Source organism: Trachemys scripta, chromosome 2 (assembly GCF_013100865.1).
Source record: "Trachemys scripta elegans isolate TJP31775 chromosome 2, CAS_Tse_1.0, whole genome shotgun sequence".
In the NCBI taxonomy this organism is placed as follows: Eukaryota; Metazoa; Chordata; order Testudines; family Emydidae; genus Trachemys; species Trachemys scripta.
The window spans coordinates 241,467,463-241,494,638 of NC_048299.1; the positions used below are offsets into that span (position 1 = coordinate 241,467,463).

The 27,176-nt window shown below is 43.5% G+C and overlaps 1 protein-coding gene across 1 annotated transcript in view; it reads left to right on the plus strand.

Annotated features, from left to right (window-relative positions):
- The first annotated feature begins 16,700 nt into the window (after positions 1-16,700).
- Positions 16,701-27,176, plus strand: part of LOC117873673 (neural-cadherin-like) — a 59,008-nt gene continuing 48,532 nt past the window's right edge. The window contains exons 1-4 of the mRNA XM_034763308.1: positions 16,701-16,845; positions 18,233-18,458; positions 22,311-22,515; positions 23,580-23,691. Coding sequence (XP_034619199.1) covers positions 16,716-16,845; positions 18,233-18,458; positions 22,311-22,515; positions 23,580-23,691 — 673 coding nt within the window. The 5' untranslated portion in view covers positions 16,701-16,715. The remainder of the gene's footprint in view (positions 16,846-18,232; positions 18,459-22,310; positions 22,516-23,579; positions 23,692-27,176) is intronic.

The window sequence follows — 27,176 nt, forward strand, 5'->3', positions numbered from 1 at the left end:
ACAAGGAGTCTGGTGGCACCTTAAAGACTAACAGATTTATTTGGGCATAAGCTTTCGTGAGTAAAAACCTCACTTCTTCGGATGCATAGAGTGCATCCGAAGAAGTGAGGTTTTTACTCACGAAAGCTTATGCCCAAATAAATCTGTTAGTCTTTAAGGTGCCACCAGACTCCTTGTAGCCTTTGGAGAGGAAAGGGAGTGGAAACAGGGCCGGCCGGCGCTTCCATTTAGGCGACCGAGGCAGTCGCCTAGGGTGCCAGGATTTGGGGGGGGGCGGCATTTTGCCACCCTTGGCGGCAATTCGGCGGCGGGGGTTCCTTCCGCGCTCCGGGTCTTCGGCGGCAATTCTGTGGTGGGTCCTTCACTTGCTCCAGGACCCGCTGCCGAAGTGCCCCGAAGACCGGGAGCGCGGAAGGACCCCCGCCACAGAATTGCCGACGATGACCAGGAGAGCGCAAGGACCCCCGCCTAGGGTGCCAAAAACCCTGGCGCCGCTCCTGAGTGGAAATGGTGGTACTTGGGCACACTCACAATCCGACTTTAGCTGAGTTCCTGCTAACCATGAACAGCAGTGAAATAGTTAATTGTGCCTAATAAGGACTACTTAAATATCTGTGGAGTTAATAACCAAGCTTGCCTCTCTTAGAGCTATTGTTTAAGGAGATCTGGTTTCAGTGCTATATTTCCATTTGAAAAATATATTTCACAATTATAACATTTGGAAATATACCTTTGGAATAATGAAAGGTAAATGCTAAATAAACTGATGGAACTTGCTTCATTATCCCTAAATCATTCCTATCAGTTGGCTGCTAAGGCTAGCTCGTACTATCGAGCATGAAGGTGATTTCACTGTCCAGTTATGCAACTTATTCCCTTGCCTGTTTTTAAACGATCTAAATTTTCTTTGCTGTAACTGAGACCACTGGCTGCTGCTGTTGATTCATTCACCTAAAGCAACTAAGCAAGGAGGTTTGAGTCAGACAACTCTCCGGTACCAGATTCGCTAGACTTGTCGGGACTTTCTGGGTCCGTGTTGTAAATAAAGGCCAGGGAATGGGTGGACTGGCTCCCCCAGCCGAGGGCAAGGGATCGCTCGCTCTGGAGGAGAGCACCAGCCCCGCCCCTATTCCTGATTGGTCGCTGGGCAGGGGGCGGAGCGGGCGCTCCACGTGCAGTCGGTGTGGCTGGGTGCCTGTCAGCTCAGCGCCTGGAGCCGGTGCCGCAGCCTGCCCTGCCCGCTGATGCTCTCTGCCTTGCGAGCGGCTCCGCACCGCTACCGGAGGGGGATGTACCCGGAGTGGGGGCGCTGCCACGCCTGGCCGCTGCTCGCCCTGCTGCTCCTGGCCGGGAGCGGCCGCCAGCTCCTCTGCACGGCGGCGGGGCCCCGAGCTAGCGGCACTTCTCGCCTGCTCCGTTTCTACGGGCAGGTGCCGGAGAACAGCCCGGCGGGGACACCAGTACAGGGGCTGCAGGTGCCGCTGTGGCGGCTGCTGAGCCCTGGGGAGCCGCCGGGGGAGTGGGCGCTGGAGGGGGCCGACGCCTCTCGCTTCTCCTTGCACCTGGGGCCGGGGCCGCTGCTGCTACTGCGGACGGCCCAGTGCCTGGATCGGGAAGCCCGGCCGCTGTACACCCTGTCCTTGCGGCGCTCCTCCCGGCGGGCGCTGCTGCGGGTCCGGGTGCTGGACCGGAACGATCACCGGCCCCGCATCCCAGCCGGGCCGCTCCTGGAGGTGGACGAGCTGGCGCCGCTGGGCAGCGAGGTGGCCCGGCTGCGCGCCCTGGACGGGGACGAAGGAGCCAACGCGCTGCTCACCTACAGCTCGTGGCCGGCCGGCGCCGGCAGCCGCCTGCTCTTCGTGGTGCCCCGCAGCGGGCAGGTGCTCACGGTGGGCTCCCTGCTGGGGCGCCGCAGGCTCAGCCTCTGGGTCTCGGCGCAGGACCACGGGCTGCCCCGGCCTCTGCGGAGCCCGGCGCGGCGGCTGCAGCTGACGGTGCGGAGAGAGGGCGCCCGCAGGGCCCGCTCGCTCCTGCCCCCGAAGCAGCCGCCGGGCTCCGGCTCCGGCTCCATCTCCTACACGGCGCGGGTCCCGGCCGGGGCGCGGCTCGGGGACCCCATATTCACCGTGCCGGACACCCGCTACCAGGAAGCCGGCAGCTGGTTCGAGCTGGCTTCTCCCGCCGCCCCCGTGGAGCTGGAGCGGGCGTCAGGCCGCCTCCACCTGAGCCGGGAGCTGCCGCGGGGCGGCCGCGCCGAGGCGCTGGTGAGAGTGCACCGACGGGGCGGCCAAGGTAAGGCTGGTGTTGGCCGGGCGCGGAGCGGGAAGGCGGGGGCCGCTGGTGGCGGCGCTGGGTGCCCGAGACGGGGGCCCAACTTGCTCGGCCCCCAAGCGGTACTGCTGCCTCTCCCCGCAGAGCCGCTCGGGCTGCCCATGATCGCAGCTGTTCCCCTAAAGGCTGCGGCGCTCTCGGGCTAACGCGGGGCTCCGCGGGTGCTGCACAGAACCGAGAGGTGCGCGCAGCCCAAGTCAGGGGACCCTGTTTCCTCTCCCGGCCGGCTGGGGTGGAGGGAGTGGGGAACAGGGGGAGTGTGTTTAACTGCATTAGAACTGGCTGCCCCCGGTGCTGCTCTAATAGCATTGGTGGCCCCTGCTGTGTCCCCTTGTCTGAATGCGCGCCAACGTGTGGTGGCCGGCAAGACATCGTCTGATGCGCACTGCAAACAGCGCCGAATACCCATAACCTAGAGGAAGTACCGTTTTTATACTGTGGATGCTGTTGTGGGGTAGGTCTGCTTCAAATCTCCTGAAATGTGTTGCGCTCAAAAAAAACCCTACCATAGATGCTGTGCAGTATGACATCAATATGAGCCTATATAAGATGTGCCTGTTTGCACACTCAGAACATGTGCCTGTTGCAATCTGTTGCTTTTGATTCTGATAGGAAGACATTGGGGATTTTTAAATGGTCTTCTGAATGTCTTAAGATTTCCCACCTCTTTCCAAATCAGACTCATGAGCATAATAATTAATCAGGGCCAGTGAGCATATGATGAAGGGTCTGACTGGGGAAAGCACATAGAGTAATTTGAAAAACAAAGTATTTGTGAGGGGAGTTCAATTATGTGTTAATTCTGACCTGTGGTTCTTAAAAATAATCCATAAATCTAAATCTAACATTAGGTAAAAATATTTATTAAAACTGCCAAAACTGTGGCACACAGTTTGCTAAATTTGATAAGAAGCACTGTGTCTAGCATTATTCATATGGAACCATAGCACAAAAAGTGAACGGATTAAAAACTTGAGTCTCAAGTTTCACTATTTGCATGCATGAAGCCCATTAATGTTAGTGGAAATAGATGTGATATTGGAAAGGGGGGGGATAAAACATTTTAAATCCCTTTAAATAGTAGAAACTAGAAATGAAGGTGGGTCAAAATATCAAGGAGTCTACTGTTCTATAAATTGGGTCATGAAACAGTCAAGGTAAACTAAAATATTTCCATTTTCCAAATTGTACATGGGCCACTATGTCTAATTGTCCCAACTGTATGTCACGTCAGTTCTCTAGTAATTTGCCAGGATGAAAGTTGCTCATGACTTTTGCCTACAATGAGATGTTTACAGATTTTGGAAATGTTATTTTACAGACTGATGACTTGGAGATATGACACATGGTACAAAAATTACAAGCAAATGCAAACATGTTAAACATGGGCTCTTCATTATCATCAGACAACTGTGCATGTACTGTTACTGTGCATGTACTGAGAATCAAATAGCCACCAGACAGAGAATTGTTCTTATACACATGTGCAACTCAGTTCAATGGAGAAATACCATTTACCGTAGCATAAATATCTCTTCATTTTTTTTTAAAGAGACTATGGCTATATCTACTCTATAGAGCATATGCTGGCATAGCCCCCTACTGTAAACACAGCCTATACTGAAAGAAGGAGTTTTTTGGTCTGTGTAAGAACACCACCTCCTAGAATGCTGTTAAATTCTGTTAACTACATTGACAGAAATGCTAATCCACTGACATAGCTGTGTCTGTGCTGGGTTTTTTGTCAGCATAGCTGTGTCACTCTAGAATTTGGGGTTTTCACACCCCTGCTGATATAATTTAAGAGTAGGCCAAGTCTGTTTTAAAGCTAACAAGTGTCTAACAGAATTTCTCATTCAGACTACATCAAGAGCTATAAAGGTTTCATATTTGTTGAGGGTGTTGCTTGTCTGTAATTAAATAAAGCAAATACCAGTATGAACAGTATTTTATAAAATCATTCATACAGTTGTGATCTGTAATGTGGTACTCTTAAAAATGTTGCTTTTCTACCATGTTCTATGCCCTGAGAATGTATTGACAACGGACAAGCCACAGGGTGAAAGAAATTCAATAATCAAGTAAGACAAGGTCATTTTTATACTCCTTCCCTGGGATGCCTTTTAAATTAAGGTAGAACTCTGTCATAATTTTGGACAATCACTAACTTCAGACCTCTCACTTTTTAAATCACTTGTCAGGTGTAGATTATTAAATTGTTTAGCAGTTTTGAACAGCAATATTTTATGTAGAGAATCTGGTGAGATGTGTAACATTGAACAAATAATATTTTTCTGTTTTTTCCCTTTACCCAGTTAAATATAATTGTGCCTTTCTAAAGGCTGACATATTAATCAATATTATGAAACACATATCAAGCCTTATTGCTTTTTACCTTATTAATTTAAACACAAAATTAACAGACCCTTACTTACTCTTTCATCCATTATGTAGATGTTACAAAGGGAAATAGACATTTCCACATGTGCTGCTTTACCACTGACATGTTTGCTTTTATGTTTTAATATTGTAGAGAGAAAAAAGGACTGATTAAAAATTCTGCCTCCATTTTTTCTGATCTACTTTATTTTTGATTAATTTATAGCATATCTTCCTGCATATCAGAATCCTAGAAACAGAAAATACATGTTTCATTCAGTTAGGTCACTGAAATGAGTTGCAAGAGTCTAGTATACAACAAGATTAATTTGATTCCTAACTGTTGGAGTAGCTCCTAGGAGCCATAGTCATGCACTAGATTTTGTCAGCATAGGACCCCATTGTGCAAGGCACTGCAAAACACAGAACAAAAAGATGGTGCCCACTCCACAGAATTTACAGTCTATACATTCAATATAAATTCTGTACAGTGCTTATGAATTGCCTTGTTTACTTGTGAAAAGTAAATGTCCATTGTAAGAATGAAAATTGAGAAGTACAGTGCCTGGCTTTCTTCAGTTTTTTATATTATGGTAGCACCCAGAAACCTTGACCAGAATTAGGGCCCAATTGTGTAAGACAGTGTACAGGCATAAAGGTGAATGTCCTCTCTTCCTCAGAGTTTACAATCAAGATTCGTATGTGAAGATTAAATGTTTTAGTTAACCCCATTTCTTTCTTTTTAATTTTTCTAATAGCTCTTCTGATGGCATTTTTTGTTAAAAATCCTATAATCCATGGAGTACAGATCTCAAAAATGCATATACAGAATGCTTGTTGCTCGTAAGTGGCTATGATTTCAAATTGAGATATCGGGACCATTTTTGCACACTTAAAGATTCTTTTTAATTTTCTCCCTTGAGATTCTAGAACAAGATAAACCTAATTCCAGAATCAGAAACCCAACCTGGCAAGCCAGATCAAAGGTCACAACAATCCTTTCTTCTCCCAGTACCAGACTGATTCAAAGCATATGTGCATAGCAGGGCCATACCCTCTAATTCAGGTGCCGACAGAGGGGCTTGATCCACTTAAACCATGAAACCACTGTAATAGCCACAGCTCATTAGGAGCAGCAAGTCTCAGGATTAAGGTTATTGTGTTACCCTGCATGTATATATCTTTGGAAGAGGCTCATTGTAAAGAATAATGGGCTAGACTGCTTTTACCACATGGTTAATTACTGGGCTGCTCACTGCTTGCGAGACCCTAGATGAGAGAGAAGCAGAAAAATAAGATTAATTTTTAGGGTGAAAATGATGAGTCTTTATATGGTGGAAAGTTGTTGTATAGTACTGTATGCAGTATGCAAGGAGCTCTGTTTTGGTGTTTAAATAGCTTCTCTGTCAAAGAAGGTTGAAAAAAGACAAGCAAAAGAAGATCCTTAGCATAGTTCATTTTCCCCTTTATTCTTAATGTCTGGCATGTTAAATCAACTCTTTGGAGCCTGTGACTTCATAGCTCAAAATTTTCATTGTTCTAACAGGGTATGACGTAATCTGCAAAGCCATTTCAAAGCCTGATCAAAGTTGTGAAATATGCCCCAAAATATTAAACCTAGGGGACAATTTTTAAACAACTTCATGAATGCCGTGGATGCCTTTCTACTCCGAGAAAGTTTACTGTGTGTATGTGCTTTGTGAATTTAAATTTATTTTTTTATACACATGCAGGAGCGGATTACCACAGATCTTGTAAAACTGGCCGGTATGCATATGCACACCATTTGTGATATTTCATGCCTGCACTGCACATCTGAATTCAGAATTCAGTTTCAGTGTATCTGGATGGAGACTGAATTACACATTTACAAAACTGGAAGCTAAAGGTTTATGCCCAGTTGTATTTAAATGTACCCAAGCTAATGGACATGTAGGCTACTAGTGGTCACTGGCATGCGCAAAGACCTGATTTGTATGGATAATTGTGGCAATGCATAAACCTATAAGAACATACTTGCGCTCTCTTGCATATGGACCTTGAGTCCCTGATCTAGAAAACTTGGTCCCAGAAGCTTGGGCATAGTTTTCCATGTTTCACATTTTAGTACTGAACACCACTTCAGCATAGGGTTGCCAACTTTCTAATTTATTAAAATTTGATACTACAGCCCCCCTGCTTGCTGGCTTCCCCCCGCTCGCTCGCTCCCCCTACTGCCCAGGAATCACCTGCAGAGCAGGGCTGGGAGCTGATGCGGAACCTGCCCATGAGATGCAGATAGGAATCAGCCCTGGCTTAGAAGGGGCTGGTTGTAGGGAGACCAGATAGCAAGTGTGAAAAATTGGGATGGGGTGGGGAGTAATAGGTGCCTATATAAGAAAAAGCCCCAAATATTGGGACTGTCCCTATAAAATCGGGACATTTGGTCACCCTAGTGGGTTGATGACCTGGTGCCCCCGGTCCTCGTGCCCCTGGTCCTCATGCCCTGGGATAGGCTGGCGATGGCATTTGCAGTCAGCGATCGGGGAGCGGGGGGTTGTCTGGGCAACCCGGGCTGGGGGAAATGCCCTTCCCTCCCCACACTTTGTGTGAGAGGCCAGGCTCCACAATGAGCTGAATGGCCTGAGCTTTAAGGGTGCTGCTCCCCCACCATCCTGTGCCAGACCGGGTGAGCCCCCATCCGAGCGGCACGAGGAAGGAGGCGAAGCGGGAGCTGGTGCCGCATGCTACCCCTGGCTCAGGTTGCGGCTCTGGTGTCAGTCACGCGTGTCTTGTAACGTGCATCTCGTAGCCCCTGGAGCAGCTTCCCACGAAGATGCGGTGTTTCTGCAGGGGGAGGGTAGAGCCGGGGAGCAGAGAGGAGAGTGGAAAATAGGACACGATCCAAACAATTCAGTGGCGTGGATTGGCACCCACCTGGCTCACCGCCATGCTGCCCCCAGCTCTCTGCAAGTGCCCCACAGCGGTCACACACGCTGCAGTGGGCACTCCCTTGCCCCCCTCCCCGCATTCCATCGCCCCTGCGGACAGTAACCAGACTTTTGGTGTCCAGTCAGTACTTCTGACTGGACACTGTACAGGTTCGCTTTTGACCGAACTTTCAAAAACTGGACACGTGGTAACCAAACCCTACTTCAGCAGTAGATATTTGGGTTTTTTTGATGATCTCCTATCCAAGTACTGGCACAGCACAATCTTTCTTAGTGTCTGGGGTTCAATAGGATTATACAGCAGCAATACAGGTAAAAATAATCTCTTTACTAGGGCTATCAAGCGATTTAAAAAGATGAATCACGATTAATCGTGTGATAAAAAACTGAATCACGATTAATCGCGCGATTAAACAATAATAGAATACCATTTATTTAAATATTTTTGGATGTTTTCTACATTTTCAAATATATTGATTTCAATTACAATACAGAATACAAAGTGAAAAGTACTCACTTTATATTTTTTTATTACAAATATTTGCACTGTAAAAAACAAGAAATACTATTTTTCAATTCATCTAATACAAGTACTGTAGTGCAATCTCTTTATCATGAAAGTTGAACTTAAAAATGTTAGAATTATGTACAAAAAATAACTGCATTCAAAAATAAAACAATGTAAAACTTTAGCGCATACAAGTCCACTCAGTCCTACTTCTTGTTCAGCCAGTCACTCAGACAAACAAGTTTGGTTACAATTTGCAGAAGATAATGCTGCCTACTTCTTGTTCACAATGTCACCTGAAAGTGAGAACAGGCATTCGCATGGCACTGTTGTAGCTGGCGTCGCAAGATATTTATGTTCCAGATGCACTAAAGATTCATATGTCCCTTCATGCTTCAACCACCATTCCACAATTCGACGGCGGGTCCCTCTTGGAGGGAAGCATCTGCTGCTGAATTCCCACCGAAGAAGAAAGCGGCGCGGTGGAGCTGCTGCTGGAGTGCCACCGATTGCGATCGTGGCTTTTTTTTTTTTTTTTTTCCCCGCCGCTTGGGGCGGCAAAATCCCTGGAGCTGGTCCTGGTTTCAGTGAAGTAGATAAAACAACTGAAAAACAGAAAAAACAAGTTTTATATGACTCCCTGTGCTCCCATGCATATCTTCTAGTTAAAATTAGGGTTCCCCAAAGCTAATGTGTGATCAATCTCTTAGCCATAGGCATGCGCAGGGGGTGCGCCAGGTGTGCCCAGGCACACCCTAATGCAGTGGTGGGCAAATGGCCCCACTCTCCCGGCGCGGCAAGCCGCGGGATCTGCGCTCCCAGGCCGGAGCGCCCAGCCGACCACGGCACGTCGCCGGCCTCTCCCCCGCCTTCCCCCCTCCCCTGGAGCCATGCTGCCGCGTGTGCAGCGCTCTGGGGGCCGGGGCTGCATGCTCCCGCAGGGCAGTGTTTGGCTTCACGGGGAGGCAGACGCGCTCCCTGCTCATCCGGAGCCATGCCGCCACGCGAGCAGCATTCTGAGGGGCGGTGTGTCTGGCTCTGCGTGGAGCCAAACATGCTGCTAGGAGCCTCATGGTAAGGGGTCCAGGGCTGGGGGGGGTTGGATAAGGAGTGGGGGCAGTCAGAGGACAGGGAGCAGGGTGGGTTGGATGGGGGTGAGATCCCACGGGGTGGTTAGGGGCAGGGGGGTTTCCGGAGGGGGCAGTCAGGGAGCAGGGGGGGTTGGATGGGGCATGGGAGTTCTGGGTTCTGTCAGGGGGCAGGGGCTGGATAGGGGTCAGGGCGGTCAGGGGACAGGGAGCAAGGAGGGTCCTGGAGGGGCAGTTAGGGTGGGGTCTCTGGAGGGGGTGGTCAGGGGACAAGGACCTGGGGGGGTTGGATGAATCAGGAGTTCTGGGGGTGGCTGTCAGGAGGCAGGGGTGTGGAGAGGGATTGGGGCAGGCAGGGAGCAGGGGGGTTGTATGGGTCGGGAGTTCTGGGGGTCCTGTCAGGGAGCAGGGAGCTGTTGGATAGGCGTGGGAGTCCTGAGGGTCTGGCTGGGGGCACGGGTATAGAGGGGCATTCAGGGGACAAGGAGCAGGGAGGCTTAGATAGGGGGTGGGGTCCTGGGGGGCAGTTAGGGGCAGGGGTCCCAGGAGGGAGTACTCAGGGGACAAGGAGCAGGGGGGGGTTGGAGGTTCTGAGGGGGGCAGTCAGGGTGGGAAGTAGGACGGCGTGGATGGGGTCAGGGCGGGCCTCCCTGGGTGTACACCCTAATGAAATGTGCTGCGCACGCCTATGCTCTTAGCAGCATAAAATAAATCTTTTTCATGCTACCAAAGCTGCTGCTTCTTCAGATGATAGCCTATTCGAAATCAGCAAATCTTTGTTTCGCATCTGGCTTGTTCACTGGATTTTAGACAGAGTAAACAGGGTACACAGAATACAACAGACATCTAGTGTGGGAAAGCTTATCAGGTTATCAACAAGATGGACAAATAATGGGGGAGGGAGGGGAAAGTCCTCTCTTGAAATTCATTGTGAAAGATGAGAACTGTTACAAAGAGTAGGACAGCAATTCTGCCTTTTTATCACCTATGACACAATCCAGCAGCCAATATACTGCCGCTGTTCTGGAGGCTGCTGATCTAGTAACCATAATGCTTTTGTGCATGTTATTATTCAGGGTGATCTACCAAACACTTATATTGCCTGGACTTGTGATGCATAAGATTGATTGATAACAGTGGTGTTAGCAAGAGGTATCTGCACACTTGCTTTTGGATATCCATGAATTTTAGTGCATCATATTTGTGCACATGAAGCATGTTGCACAAATTTGGACTTGCCATTAGTGGCTGAAGTGGGGGAAAAAACTGTTGGAGGTGAATTCACATGCTCACATTATGGATCATGGGAACAGATCTTTGTTGCATTAAAACAGCTGTGGTAATGTTTTAAATTTAAAATACTTCATTTTAATATTGGAGTTTTTGAAGGCATCTTTTTTGCACCCGTGGGAATCTGTCATTCATAGCTGTTGGACAATTATGGGTTATAAAAATGGAAAAACACTATATAACTTTTTCCAAAACTTAGTAGAAATGTACATATACAACTTGATACTGATCATGTCCATTATGTCTTAGTTCCACAGTCCACATTCCATTGTTTCATACCTATTGTTCAGGAACATATGCCCCAGTTTTACCAGGACAGGCCCGAGATTTTTTTTTTACATAAACTTCTTTCAAGGTACTTGAAATGACAAAAAACTAGGGATTTTGGTGTATAGGGAGGTGACATCCATAGTGGCAAGGGTGGTATTCTGAGGGAGGTGGTTAATGTTGCGGAGTTTGTGGAGGAAGTCAGTGGTTTCCTGGAAGAAGCTGACTCTAAGATAAGAACATAAGCGCAACCATACTGGGTCAGACCAAAGGTCCATCTAGCTCCGTATCCTGTCTTCCAATAGTGGCCAATGCCAGGTGCCCCAGAGGGAATGAACAGAACAGGTAATCATCAAGTGATCCATCCTCTGTCGCCCATTCCCAGCTTCTGGCAAACAGGCTAGGGACACCATCCCTGACCATCCTGGCTAATAGCCATTGATGGACCTATCCTCCGTGAATTTATCTACTTCTTTTTTGAATCCTGTTATAGTCTTGGCCTTCACAACATTCTCTGGCAAGGAGTTGTGTGAAGAAGTACTTCTTTCTGTTTGTTTTAAATCTGCTGCCTATTAATTTAATATGGTGACCCCTAGCTCTTGTGTTATGAGAAGGAGTAAATAACACTTCCTTATTTTATAGACCTCAATCATATCCCCCTTAGTCATCTAGGACTCTACTACAGGCCACCTAACCAGGTGGAAGAGGTGGATGAGGCTTTTTTTAAACAACTAACAAAATCATCCAAAGCCCAAGATTTGGTGATGATGGGGGACTTCAACTATCCAGATATATGTTGGGAAAATAACACAGCGGGGCACAGACTATCCAACAAGTTCTTGGACTGCATTGCAGACAACTTTTTATTTCAGAAGGTTGAAAAAGCTACTAGGGGGAAGCTGTTCTAGACTTGATTTTAACAAATAGGGAGGAACTCATTGAGAATTTGAAAGTAGAAGGCAGCTTGGGTGAAAGTGATCATGAAATCATCGAGTTTGCAATTCTAAGGAAGGGTAGAAGGGAGAACAGCAAAATAGAGACAATGGATTTCAGGAAGGCACATTTTGGTAAGCTCAGAGAGCTGATAGGTAAGGTCCCATGGGAATCAAGACTGAGGGGAAAAACAACTGAGAAGAGTTGGCAGTTTTTCAAAGGGACACTATTGGCCCAAAAGCAAGCTATTCCGCTGGTTAGGAAAGATAGAAAATGTGGCAAAAGACCACCTTGGCTTAACCACGAGATCTTGCATGATCTAAAAAATAAAAAGGAGTCATATAAAAAATGGAAACTAGGACAGATTACAAAGGATGAATATAGGCAAACAACACAGGAATGCAGGGGCAAGATTAGAAAGGCAAAGGCACAGAATGAGCTCCAACTAGCTACAGGAATAAAGGGAAACAAGAAGACTTTTTATCAATACATTAGAAGCAAGAGGAAGACCAAAGACAGGGTAGGCCCACTGCTTAGTGAAGAGGGAGAAACAGTAACAGGAAACTTGGAAATGACAGAGATGCTTAATGACTTCTTTGTTTCGGTCTTCACCAAGAAGTCTGAAGGAATGCCTAACATAGTGAATGCTAATGGGAAGGGGGTAGGTTTAGCAGATAAAATTAAAAAAGAACAAGTTAAAAATCACTTAGAAAAGTTAGATGCCTGCAAGTCACCAGGGCCTGATGAAGTGCATCCTAGAATACTCAAGGAGCTAATAGAGGAGGTATCTGAGCCTCTAGCTATTATCTTTGGAAAATCATGGGAGACAGGAGAGATTCCAGAAGACTGGAAAAGGGCAAATATAGTGCCCATCTATAAAAAGGGAAATAAAAACAACCCAGGAAACTACAGACCAGTTAGTTTAACTTCTGTGCCAGGGAAGATAATGGAGCAAGTAATTAAGGAAATCATCTGCAAACACTTGGAAGGTGGTAAGGTGATAGGGAACAGCCAGCATGGATTTGTAAAGAACAAGTCATGTCAAACCAATCTGATAGCTTTCTTTGATAGGATAACGAGCCTTGTGGATAAGGGAGAAACTGTGGATGTGGTATACCTAGACTTTAGTGAGGCATTTGATACGGTCTTACATGATATTCTTATTGATAAACTAGGCAAATACAATTTAGATGGGGCTACTATAAGGTGGGTGCATAACTGGCTGGATAACCGTACTCAGAGAGTTGTTATTAATGGTTCCCAATCTTGCTGGAAAGGCATAACAAGTGGGGTTCCGCAGGGGTCTGTTTTGGGACCGACTCTGTTCAATATCTTCATTAACGACTTAGATGTTGGCATAGAAAGTACGCTTATTAAGTTTGTGGATGATACCAAACTGGGAGGGATTGCAACTGCTTTGGAGGACAGGGTCATAATTCAAAATGATCTGGACAAATTGGAGAAATGGTCTGAGTTAAACAGGATGAAGTTTAACAAAGACAAATGCAAAGTGCTCAACTTAGGAAGAAAAATTCAGTTTCACACATACAGAATGGGAAGAGACTGTCTAGGAAGGAGTACGGCAGAAAGAGATCTAGGGGTTATAGTGGACCACAAGCTAAATATGAGTCAACAGTGTGATGCTGTTGCAAAAAAAGCAAACATGATTCTGGGATGTATTAACAGGTGTGTTGTGAGCAAGACACGAGAAGTCATTCTTCCGCTCTACTCTGCTCTGGTTAGGCCCTCAGCTGGAGTATTGTATCCAGTTCTGGGCACCGCATTTCAAGAAAGATGTGGAGAAATTGGAAAGGGTCCAGAGAAGAGCAACAAGAATGATTAAAGGTCTTGAGAACATGACCTATGAAGGAAGGCTGAAAGAATTGGGTTTGTTTAGTTTGGAAAAGAGAAGACTCAGGGGACATGATAGCAGTTTTCAGATATCTAAAAGGGTGTCATAAGGAGGAGGGAGAAAACTTTTTCACCTTAGCCTCTAAGGATAGAACAAGAAGCAATGGGCTTAAACTGCAGCAAGGGAGGTCTAGGTTGGATATTAGGAAAAAGTTCCTAACTGTCAGGGTGGTTAAACACTGGAATAAATTGCCTAGGGAGGTTGTGGAATCTCCATCTCTGGAGATATTTAAGAGTAGGTTAGATAAATGTCTATCAGGAATGGTCTAGACAGTATTTGGTCCTGCCATGTGGGCAGGGACTGGACTCGATGACCTCTTGAGGTCCCTTCCAGTCCTAGAATCTATGAATCTATGAATCTCTTTTCCAAGATGAAAAGTCCCAGTCTTATTAATTTCTCCTCATCCGGAAGCCATTCCATATCCTTAATCATTTTTGTTGCCCTTTTCTGAACCTTTTCCAATTCCAATATACCTTTTTTGAGATGGGGCAACCACATCTGCATGCAGTATTCAACATGTGGGCCTACCATGGATTTATATAGGGGCAATATATATATATTTCCTGTCTTATTATCTATCCCTTTCTTAATGATTCCTAACATTCTGTTCACTTTTTTGACTGCCGGTGCATATTGAGTGGATGTTTTCAGAGAACTGTCCACAATGACTCCAAGATCTTTCTTGAGTAGTAACTGCTAATTTAGACCCCATCATTTTATCTGTTGGGATTATGTTTTCCAATGTCCATTACTTTGCATTTATCAACATTGAATTTCATCTGCCATTTTGTTGCCCAGTCATCCAGTTTGGAGAGATCCTTTTGTAGCTCTTCGCAGTCTGCCTGGCACTTAACTATCTTGAGCAGTTTTGTATCATCTGCAAATTTTGCCACTTCACTGATTATCCCTTTTTCCAGATCATTTATGAATAAGTTGAATACGACTGGTCCCAGTACAATCCCCTGGGGGACACCACTATTTACCTCTCTCCATTCTGAAAACTGATCATTTATTCCTATCCTTTATTTCCTATCTTTTAACAAGTTACTGATCCATGAGAAAGACCTTCCCTCTTATCCCATGACTGCTTACTTTGCTTAAGAGCCTTTGGTGAGGGACCTTATCAAAGGCTTTCTGAAAATCTAAGTATGCTATATCCACGGAATCCCTCTTGACCACATGTTTGTTGACCCCCTCAAAGAATTCTAGTAGATTGGTGAGGCATGATTTTCCTTTAAAAAAAACATGTTGACTCTTCCCCAACAAATTATGTTAATCTAGGTATCTGACAATTTTGTTCTTTACTATAATTTCAATCAGCTTGCCTGGTACTGAAGTCAGGCTTACTGTCCTGTAATTGCCGGGATCACCTCTGGAGCCCTCTTTAAAAATTGGCATCATATTAGCTATCCTCCAATCATTTGGTACATAAGCTGATTTAAATGATAGGTTACAAACTACAATTAGTAGTTCTGCAATTTCACATTTGAGTTCCTTCAGAAGTCTTGGGTGAAAACCATCTGGTCCTGGTGACTGAGGCTGTTGAGAGCTTTTGACATGATGCTGTATGCGGTCAGTGGTATTGTTTTGCAGACACTAGCTTGGTTCTATGAAATTTTGTTGATGATTAGTATTGACCGAATGAAAGAGCTGTAACATCAGTTAGTAAAACCATTTTGATATGGTGGGTTGTCAGTGGAACAAAATATTGCACAGTATTGATTAAGCGTCTTGATCAGTTAATGCTTTTGCATTTCTGACAATGGACCAACTGTAATGCACCAATGGCAAAAATATATCTACTCCAGTGAAACTGTTTTTCTTTCACTGAAGTTAAATCCTTAGCACGATCAAATGTTGGGTAAAGTAGCTGCTGCATATCCATAATAGTGACTTTCGAAAAGGTTTGCTTTGAATTTCTCACTGCTATTCCATAGATAGTTGAGAGGCATAGTCCTCAATGTACAAATCCCTGTTCTCTAACTTTCAGGAGGCCACAGTGCTGCTTCCAAGCAAGTTATTCCATATGATGGGGTAAAACAGTCACTACTTGACTAGCCCCCTATTTGCCTCTGAAGACAGTTCAAAATTATTCTCTTACTCAGGAGCAAGTCCAAACACCCCCCTCTGACCTTCATATCAACCTCTACCATTCACTCCATGCTAGAATTGGCATGTCTATGATGATATATAGATTGCTCAGGCTTTTAAATCAACCACTTTTGCAAGTTGGCTTATTTAATCTTTGTTTAATGTCAAATGGAGAATTGTTCTCCTCTCCCTTCAAACACTAAAAATATAACTGTTGCAATGTCTAGAATAGAAAACCTGATAACTGAGATTTATTGTCTCCACCAGTCCTCCCCTCCTTTCCTACAACACTTCTCCCCCAACCCCGTTTGTGCTGCCTTCTCTTTCAGACATAGGCAATCCACCTTACTTGTCAGATTTTTTCTTAAAATGAAGTGCAGAAAAAAACACAAAATCCTAAGAACATTCATATATATTCATTTGAGTTCTGCTAACACTGCAGTGATATCTGTGTAAGTGTAACAGGAGGCAAAAAATGAGTCTCTAACTCTGTGTAAGTGATTACAGGGCTCTGAAGGGCAGCACTGGTTAGCCTAGAATCGCAGGTGAAACATAAAACTTATTTGTGGGATCAGTTATCTTAGCACCTTGGTCCAAGCATTTTCCATTTAAGTAGAAGAATATAGCTCTTTCCATGATGTAGCTATAACTCTAGAGGTCTGGTATAATGTGATTATTTACATATGTTTAGTTAAATTATTGGTTACTTTTTATTAATTACATTTAATAAAGCCAAACTGTCAGCAGAGATGTGGATTTTTTTTTGCCAGAGTGTTTGTCTGTATGTTAGGATGTACACAATAGGCACTCTTCCGTCTTTTACCGGTAAATCAGATTAGAAGATATTAAATGTCCAGTTAAAATTTGTGAAATTGTCTTAGGTGTGACTTCTGATTTTGTTTAAATTTAATGTGTTTGCAGACAATGACTGGTATTTGTGTCATGTGACAATTATTGCCCCAGAAGAGGATCTTCTATCCTGGGGTATGTACCCATACCCCTATTTGGCACGTGTTGATCCTGATGCCCGGAAAGGCACTCTGATCTACCAGCTTGTGGCCCATTACAATAACAATGAAAACTCCAGTGTTGGGATAACTTATGCACTTATTGCAGGTAAGTCCTTTCTGAATCAACTGATTAATCTGCATGATTGTGAGATTTTTATTTTAGCAATTTCCAATTTTGTCATTTAGTTAATAAGATTTCAATAGAATAGCCTTGTTTAGACATACTGGGTGAAGGTCAGAGGTGATGAGTAAAGTGGTGTAAATTAAACCAGTACATGAGTGTAAGGGAGTTGGTTACACTTAGCCAGAATCAGGCTAAGGTCTGGCCTATCAGATTAAGAGTCAGACTAAGGGTCCCACCAATCCATGCTGGCTTCTCAGGTCCAGAAATGGCGCTAAACGCTGTGTAGGTGGTCCAGCTTGGATCGTTGTCCTCTTCCTCCTCGTCAATCTTCCACCTCTTCTGGGTGCTCTCCTGCTGCCAGAGGAGCTGCTGCTGCTGTAGAATATTCTTCTGCTCCCACATCATCTGCTCGATGGTGCGACAGGCAAAGTCCAATGCCAAATTCATCCAGCTTTGACTGCTGTAATACAGCCCAAGCAATTGTCCTAGTGCATGGAACATTGCTGGGTCCACGTTGGCAGAGAAGGAATTAGAAAATGGCACAAGCCCGCCTGGAAAGGAAGTATGTGGCAGAGACAGTGGAAACATGGGATTTAAAAAAAATAAAATTCAACCCACTTGACTTCCCACAATTCACAGTGAAAACAATCCCGGGGCTCTCACTGTTCAGCATGCACATGGGATGCCTGTTCCATTCTCAGTTCACATTGTCTGAACACATGGAGGTGGTTTGCTATGAACTGAGAGTGTAGTGTTCTTGGGGGAGGGGTATCCTGAGCTGGATCACCGACACAGCATTCAATATCTTTTAGGGGGGGCTGGGAAGCCACCGTGGATTGGTGGGGAAAGGATTGTTTTGCAGATGGGGGCTGACCAGCAGTGGCAAGAGAATTTCAGGATGGGGAGGGCGACTTTTTTTGAGATCTGTGCAGAACTGACCTTGGGAGCTGCAATGACAGCATCCCAATATGCGGTGTCCCATACCCATTGTTAGAGTTAGGGTTAGATAATGAGCACATGTCCTAATATAGCTTTGTAGTGCATTAAGCTTGAAGGCTGCTGAGTGAGGGCATGAGACAACTAGCTTTAGAGCTAGAGTTGTGTCCTGGGTGTTTTATGTCAGTGCGCAATATTGGGTAATTGGCGGTTGACACAAAGTCCATTGTCCATATATAACATATGTACACTGTCTCTCTCAGAATGCACAGTATGGACCAGCGGTAAAATAAAGAATTGGTTTTTTAAAAAAGGGAGAATGTGTAGAGAAAAATGAGGGATTTGAAGCTGAAGTTTAAAGGTAATGAAGATGCAAATGAATGTTTTTACTGTGATGCCTCTACTAGAATGGTTTTTGTACATCTATTGATAGGGGGCGAAGAGCGATTTGAAGTTGATATGGATACAGGTATTATAATGACAACCGGTTTGCCTTTAACTTGGAATAAGGAATACGTGGTCACAGTGCAGGCCACTGATGAATACGGCAACAAGAGTCCTTATGCCTCCATCTCTATCCTGGTTGGCTCCAGACTTCCCCAGTTTACTAACGTGTCCTACAGTGTGTGTGTCCCTGAAAGTACTCCAGCAGGAGAAAAGTAAGTGGAAGAAAGCCAGGGTCCAGTACTTAGAGAGAAACTTTGTGGAGCACCACATAGTGACTCATTTGCAACCGGTGTTGTTTGTTCATAGGGCTACACTTGAATTGATATTCCTGTATTGAAGTTCAAAAGGAAAATGTGACTCTTTCAAATGGAGGAGCAGCATAGCACAGTGGACCAAGCACTAGGCTGGGAACAGGAAGTATGGGATTCAAATCCCAGCTCTGGCATGGATTTGGCTAGGACAAATCATTACATCTCTGAAATGCCTTCCATCTTCCACCCCTTTCTGTAAAATGCACACATGCCAAACATCTCCCATTAGGAGAGAGGTTCCTTGACTTTTGTTAAAATGTTTCTTTCTCTCCATGTTTTGTGCCTCCAAACTAAATGAATTTTAGTGAAAATTAACGGGTTATCCCTATGGTACTTGCCAAGTGATCCCTATTTATTGTTTTCAAATGCTGCATTTATTGGAATAAGGATTTTTTTCTTTTTTGCCTGCCTATCTGTCTCAGAGATTGTAAGGATTCGTGTTTGCACAGTGCTTTAAAAAGGAAACATCCTGTGACAGTACCTATTTTGTTATGATGCCTCTGCGGGTTCGTGTAAGCTTTCAGTGTTCTGTAGCTGACGGAATAGTAATGAAAATTATCTCTAGCAGTGTGGCCAATGATAAGTTAATTTAATTGTATTTAATCTTCTCTTAGCGGAGGTTTACATTTAAAAAACCAACCAACCAACGCCTCTGTTTGTGTTGATGTCCTCTTCAGATCTTTTTAGTTCTGGGTACCTTGACACCAGAAATTTGTAGGCTGATTGAAGTGAACTTAGGAGACAACAAAATTAAAAAGGCTGGGAGATTTGATTCATGAGGAGATCTTCAAAGCTCCACTCACTAATGACAGGCAAGCATGGGACCACTTGGTAAAATTTAAAGGGAGACCATTAACTTCAAAAATCACACTTCTGTCTACCTTTATTTTTACTGTTACAAGTGGCACATAAGATTACTGTGACAAAGACATTAGAGAGAAATACTTTCTATTTTTCCGATGTTCTTGCTTTGCACACATCCCCAATATAGTCAGTTGGTGTCCCGCGTCTCTATGGGTTTTTCACTCCACAACAAGGAGAGGAAAAGATTTTAAAAATGTGTTTGTAAAGCCATAAAAATTGGCAAGGAGACTTAGAGGCAGGTGTAGAAAAAGCTGTTGGTTTTATAGGGTTTATAGAGCGAGCTGAAGGTATGCCTCTTTACAGTGATGAAGGGATGAGAAGGAATTTCTGTATGTGGCTGGTTGGCTGAGTTCCTGCTGAAATGATCGATGCTGCTGGGATTGTAGTGATTCATGATGTTAGTGTGCCTGGAGCCTTAGATTTAAAATAGAAGACTCCTATCTAAATAAATAAATACCGAAAGTACTCAACTATTTTTTTTTAATAGACTAGATTTCAAGTTGCCAGGTAAAGTGTGTGGGGAGGGGTGGGGGGGGGAAGGGGGCCTATTTTTTTCTAGATTGTGAATAAAATCTTCCAAACGTGTATTCAGCGTAAACTAGTGCTGTCGATTAATCACAGTTAACTCAGGTGATTAACTAAAAGAAAGAATGGTGATTAATCGCAGTTTTAATCACACTGTTAAATAATAGAATACCAATTGAAATTTATTAAATATTTTGGATGTTTTCCTACATTTTCAAATATACTGATTTCAGTTGCAACACAGAATACAAAGTGTACAGTGCTCACTTTATATTTTTTTATTACAAATATTTGCGCTGTAAAAATGATAAACAAAAGAAATAGTATTTTTCAATTCACCTTATACAAGTACTGTAGTGCAATCTCTTTATCGTGAAAGTACAATTTACAATTGTACATTTTTGTTTTGTTATATAACTGCACTCAAACAAAACAATGTAAAACTTTAGACCCTACAAGTCCACTCAGTCCTACTTCTTGTTCAGCCAATCACTAAGACAACAAGTTTGTTTACATTTACGGGAGACAATGTTGCCCGCTTCTTGTTTACAATGTCACCTGAAAGTGAGAACAGATGTTCACATGGCACTTTTGTAGCTGGCATTGCAAGATATTTACATGCCACATGCGCTAAAGATTCATATGTCCCTTCATGCTTCAACCACCATTCCTGAGGACATGCTTCCAGGCTGATGATGCTTGTTAAAAAAAATCATGATGACCCAGCATGTTGTTCATTTTAAGAACACTCACTGCAGATTTGACAAAATGCATGGAATGTATTAATGTGAGATTTCTAAAGATAGTTACAGCACTTTGCCTTCCAAAATCTGAGAGGGACGAGGTGTGGCGCATACTTTCAGAAGTCTTAAAAGAGCAACACTCCGATGCGGAAACTACAGAACCCAAACCACCAAAAAAGAAAATCAACCTTCTGACTCAGATGATGAAAATGAACATGCACCAGTCTGCACTGCTTTGGATCATTATTGAACATTGTCTCCTGCACATGTAAACAGACTTGTTTGTCTGAGAGATTGGCTGAACAAGAAGTAGGACTGAGTGGACTTGCAGGCTCTAAAGTTTTATATTGTTTTATTTTTGAATGCAGTTATTTTTTGTGCATAATTCTACATTTGTAAGTTCAACTTTCATGGGAAAGAGATTGCACTACAGTACTTGTATAAAGTGAATTGAAAAACACTATTTTTTATTTTTACAGTGCAAATATTTATAATAAAAAATAAATATAAAATGAGCACTATACATTTTGTATTCTGTGTTGAAATTGAAATTAATATATTTGAAAATATGGAAAACATCCAAAATATTTAAATAAATGGTATTCTATTGTTTAACAGCACAATTAATTGTGATTAATTTGTTCAATCTCTTGACAACCCTAATGTAAACTGATTCATGTAAGGCTGGCTTCACTGCCCCTGTGCTGCTGCTACAGAGTAGCTTTGCCAAGCAGCAGCAGGGTGACACTGACAAGACTGGTCAGTTTTATTACTGCTATTCAGAAGCCTCTGATCAGCATGGAACTGTAAAGCTTTGAGTAGCAGAAGAGGCAGATGCTGGAGTTAGTTGCATGGGAGGAGAAAGTAGGCTGAAGAAGCAGTAAAGTGATGGAGGCCTACCTGCTACCTCTTCAGAGTCTCTGATCATGAAGATACACAATTCCTCTCCTCTCCTGCAGATTAGAGGAGTAGCACTTCAAATAAAATGGGACATACTAGCCAGAGGCTGATAATTACAATGGAGCCCCAAACAAGGCAGTGACAGTATCTGGTAGAAATCCCAGCCCCTTTCTCCCTCCCAGCAACTCTGGAAGCAGGGGCTGGGTTTCTCACCAGGTCATTGTCCTGGACCTCACTGGTGGGGCCTTTCCCCTTCGTCTTCCATATCTACTTCTGTCTAGTAAGTGTCTGGTTAAGATGTTTTCAATCCCAGCTTCTAAAGAAAGATTAAAAGAAATATATGTAGTTTAGCGACATGATCACTAAGGTAGTAAACTTAATGGTCTGCAAGGATTTGAAGGGTGTAAATACCAAGGAAGGAATAAATGTTTAGTCAGGTGATTGGGAATAATGGGTTGAAATGAAGAAAAGGCAAATTGTTACCCAAGATCTGATAAAGTGCGGAATAGTGTCCCCAGGGGAGTGGCAGAGTCCCGTCTGCAAGAGTAATTTTAAATGTAGTCCAGATGAAGTATTAGAAGATATTTGCAGAGGCCAGTCCTGCACTTTTCTGCAACTGGGCTATGTGGCATAATCTGCTTTCTGTCTCTACCTTCTCTGACTCTCCTAGTGAAACAGACTGTAAGAAGTTGCCTAATGACTAAACTATTGTTCTTCACAGAGTAGCGGTTGTGGAGGCTGTTTCCTTCCAGAGCCGGCCTCTTTCTTACACTCTGCTGATGAACCCCAGTGGCCTTTTCAGCCTGAGCCAGGAGAGTGGAGAGCTCAGTTTGACCCATATAGTGGATTATGAGAGCGAGCACCATCTCTATCACTTTCTCGTGAAAGTGGTGGAAGCTGAGAGCGGACTTAGCAGTGTAACTGAGGTACAATGAATCACTTGGCTTTACATGAATACAATGAATCACCTTACTATAGTAGCTATTTCCTCCATCAAGATTGTATTTAGTGATCTCATTACATACACTGATAATCTAAATAACAACACAAAGCTGCATGTAGATTGGGAGGGAGGATGGTTTTATTGTGAAGGCAGTGGACTGAGAATCAGATCTGGGTTCAGTTTCTGGGTTTGCAAAATATTTCCTGTGTGACATAGGCCAAGGAACATTTTTATCTTTGCCTTAATTTTAAAAACAGAAAAAACGGGTTTGCTGCTTTCTTACTCACAGAGGTGTTGTGGGAACGAGTTCGATAATGTCTGAAGGCAGCATAGAGATATTACAGTAATAGGTGCAATAAGTACCTAGATGCTCAGCACATTGTAGTTCATAATGCATCACAGTCATACATCTCTCAGTCTGAGTTAGTGCTGAGCAAAAATAGCAAAAATGTGACAAAGTATCTATAATTTTTCCTGATTCACTTGTGACTCAAAAGCCAAAGCTTTTTCTATAACGCTGGTTTCAGATTGAAACATAACATTTCATGCATTAAGATATAAGAATTGATTTTTGAGCCAAAATTTTAGATTTTGAGTTTTTAAAAAAATTACATTATTTTTTTATGAAAATAGGACACTTCCAATGGAGTGGTCCTGATTTTGATTTTTTTAAAATGGCAAAAGAGGGAATACTTTGCCTGAAACTGGACTAAGTTGGTAAAGTATAAAATGTGAAAAACCTTCTGATTTTGAGGTTTGCAGATTTCATAGCAAATATTTTGCAGTGCTACATTGTACCGAGAAATTTTAGCGCCCAACAAACATTATTTTAACATGGAAATTAAAATATTTTGTAAAAGTAAATGCACTGAGTGATCAGATGTGAGTGAAAGGGGTAAAAACTAACAAGGCTGACTAGAGCCAGTACATCAGTGCTCTCACACATTTAATTTCTGGGAAGCAGCAGGTCAGTTCTGGTAGGCCTCTCTTCAGCAGACACCTATCATTTTCTGTTTAGTCTTTTCTTCTGTCCCCTGTCCCACACAGGTCATAGTTCACATCACTGATGACAATGACTGCTCTCCAGAATTCCAGCACTCCATTTACAGCAGTGACAACATTCCTGAAACCATCCCAGTTGGCACATCTCTGTTGCAAGGTGATCATTTCTCTATTACCTCTTATTCCATCTTTTCACAAGAATTAACTTGTGACTGTGGGGTCTACATAATCTGATCAGTTCAAGTGTTTACCATGCCTATCAGCGTGGTATCTGAGTACCTTCCAAAAGTGCATTAAAAGATGTGACCAACATCTGTCATATGGGTTTTTTTTTTCTTCTTTCTCTCAAGAGGGAATACTGTTTGTGGATTTTTATTGTGTGTATAATGTGCTGTGTGGCATCTCTTTCTTTTTAAGTCAGGCTGAAGAAGTGTGCCTTGCACTTGGAATGGAAGGCGGTGAGGTTTAAGTGTAGCTCTTATATTCTGCAGGAGTTCAAGCCATAGTCATGGACTGACAACCCCCTGAGAAATCTCTGTCTCCTACCCAGATATCTCCTATGCAGTAGATAGTTGCATTGTTCCAGAGGAGCAGAACTGTTGACCTTCTCCCAGAGCTTGAGATGACCTTCTAGGTATCTTGAGCCTAGACCATTGAATGCCTTGAAGAGAGGACTGAGACCTTGAACTTGAAACAATATTCTATGGGGAATCGGTGTAGTGAGAGGAGGACAAGTTTTATGTGCTCATGGTAACTTGTGTGGCTGAGAAGGCAAGCTGTAGCATTCTCTACTAGTTGTAGTTTCCTACGGGCTGACTGTTTCGTGCCCAGCACCCTATATAAAGTATCAATGCAGGGACTCGGGTACATCAGCAGTCTAAGCCTCTTAGACATATACTCAAGGAAGGAATAGCTCACCTCCCTGATGTCTGGAGGTGAGGCCTGATGCCCTGTAGGCAGGGAAAGAATGTCATTGTCTGTCTTTAACAGAGTGGCAGCAAGTAAAATAAAATATACCGTCAGCATCTCTTCCACTTCTGCAGCACACCCTCCCAGACATACGAAACCCTTCCTCGCATGGGACCTCTTGCAGCTGACTACACATCAATCTAGGATCACACACCATTAGTGACGCTGATTTAATTTGGCCATCTCTTGTCTTTAATCAATTACAGTTATTTTTCTGTTTCACACTCCAGTACGGAAAGATTGAAATCTCTTCAAACAGGCATGCACTGTGGTTTGTCAGTACACATGGCATTCACAGGTTTTGTAAAGTAGGTTTTACCATGGTGTAGTCGAATTAAAATGTGGTGAAGGAACAAACTTTTGAAAAGCACGTGCAGTATATATTGCTATGCATGTGGTTTATCGTTCCACATTGTGTGCCTTAGACATGCATATATTGTTACTTTGAATATAAACTTGGAGTGCACAAGAAGATAAAAGTGAAATAGAAATGTCAGCTGTTGAAAGATTAGAGCTATAGAAAATATCTATGTACCAAAATAGCATCATAATTGTAAGGATGTTATCAGCCTAAATTTCATATACTTATGTTACAAATAACATCATGAATTAAGTCTGAATGAATTGTTCAGGGGTGAAAGTAACTTAAATGATTTACCGGTACGCTGGAGTCCTGTGCAAGGTGTGTGGCCTCAACCAGAAGAGGCGTGGCCTCAACCGGAAGAGGTGGGGCCTTTAAAGCCCCGGGCCCTTTAAATCACTAGCCTGGGGAAGCCGGTCCGGTCCAGCATGGCATACTGGCTCTTGCTGGTACACCGTACCAGACCATACCGGCTTACTTTCACCTCTGGAATTGTTTATGAATTCAAACATATTATGTATTAATTCAATGTTGCAGGAAATTGTTTATCTGTTAAGCCGGGGGGTTAGATTTAATGTAATGAAAACATTTATATTCACAATATGGTTTTAAAAAAATCTCTTACAGTAAAATTTAAAAAAATGTTGGAAGCTACAATAGTGTCCTTTTAAAGTGAAATGGAGTTATCTGGACCTAATAACTTACAAAAAGGTACATATAGAAAATATATTTCTACCTGCTATACCTTAGCATTTCACAGGCTTTCACTGTTCACTTTAATGACTTTTATTTTTTCCCTTTTATATTTTGAGTAAATAGGTCTGTTATCATTGTTCCTTCAATACATATTCTGTGTTTTCATTTTGAATAAAGCAACAGTTTCCATCTGTTAGTTTAAACACTGCAGATGCATGCTGCTTGCTCTGTCAGAGTGCATGTGTATCATCACATTTGGGTATTCTGAAGAAGTGTTTAATTTTGAGATAAAAGCCTTCAGATCTACCAATTGGATTAATGAGTTGGTTTAAATTGATGCCAGCTAAGTGTTGTTGTGAGGTGTGAAGCCTCTTCATTTGGTGAGAAAAACAGCATGGCACTTAAGAGACAGCGCTAATCTTTTAAGATCACTCTTGGTACAACAGTGTAAACTCCAGCTCTTTGTTAGATTGACTTGCCTGCCTCTGAACAGATGGGGCATTGAGTACTGTGAATAAACATTTACCGGAGAAGAACATTTAATCACTCCTTGAACCTGCAGAACTGGAATTAATTTGCAAACTGGACACCGTCGGATTAGGCCTGAATAAAGACTGAGAGTGGTTGGGTCATTACAAAACCTAAACCTAATTCCCCCAAAACTAATTACCCTTACCATTACTCACACCTTCTTACTCAGAAACCTGTCACACCTTCTTGTCAACTGTCTGAAATGGGCCATTTTCACTACCACTTCAAAAGTTATTTTTCCTCCCTAGTATCCTGCTGTTAATTGAATTGTCTTGTTAGACTGGCCTCATACTTGGTAAGGCAGCTCCCATCCTTTCATGTATTTATACCTGCTCCTGTATTTTCCACTCCATGCATCTGATGAAGTGGGTTCTAGCCCACGAAAGCTTATGCCCAAATAAATGTGTTAGTTTCTAAGGTGCCACAAAGACTCCTCCTTGAAGCAGCAGGTAATTAAAAAGAATGTTAGTTATCACGTAGCTAATTACATTTGAAAGGCATCCCTAGAGAGAGCTGGGGGTGGGGAGGGGAGAAATGTCAACAGTGATGAACAAAGCCCTAGTCTGAGCATCTTGACTTGGTCCTTGACCCAACAGCGATTGCTTAAATAAAAAAAAAGCTGACTCCACAAACATAACAGAAATGAGTCAAAAAGCCCTTGGCCCTCAGGACTCATCGACCGCTCCTTTCTTTGTGCTGCAAGGAGGGTCTCTTGGAGGCAGCCTGGACCTAGCTCCTCTTGCAGAGAATTGTTGCCCTATTGAAGTCCCAAGCGTTTCTGTCCCCTTGCTTCCTGTTTCTCCCGCTTTATACTTTGGCTTGCCCTCATTAGCTACAGCAGCGGTGGGCCTCTCTCCATAATTGACATTTCTCACAGATGAGCTGGGGCAGCTTTGCTTTTGCTATCTGCAGGCAGGGAGGGTTCTTAACCCCTTTGTGCCTCTGAGTTTTGCATGAGGTTTGTTGTCTCCCTCACAGCAGAGATGCTATTTATGGCTGATATTTTTCTAACTGCCTATTGATTGTGTGGTAATTGCCAGTGTTAACTACTTATACAAACAATGTCATGCTGCATTCTGGAACAT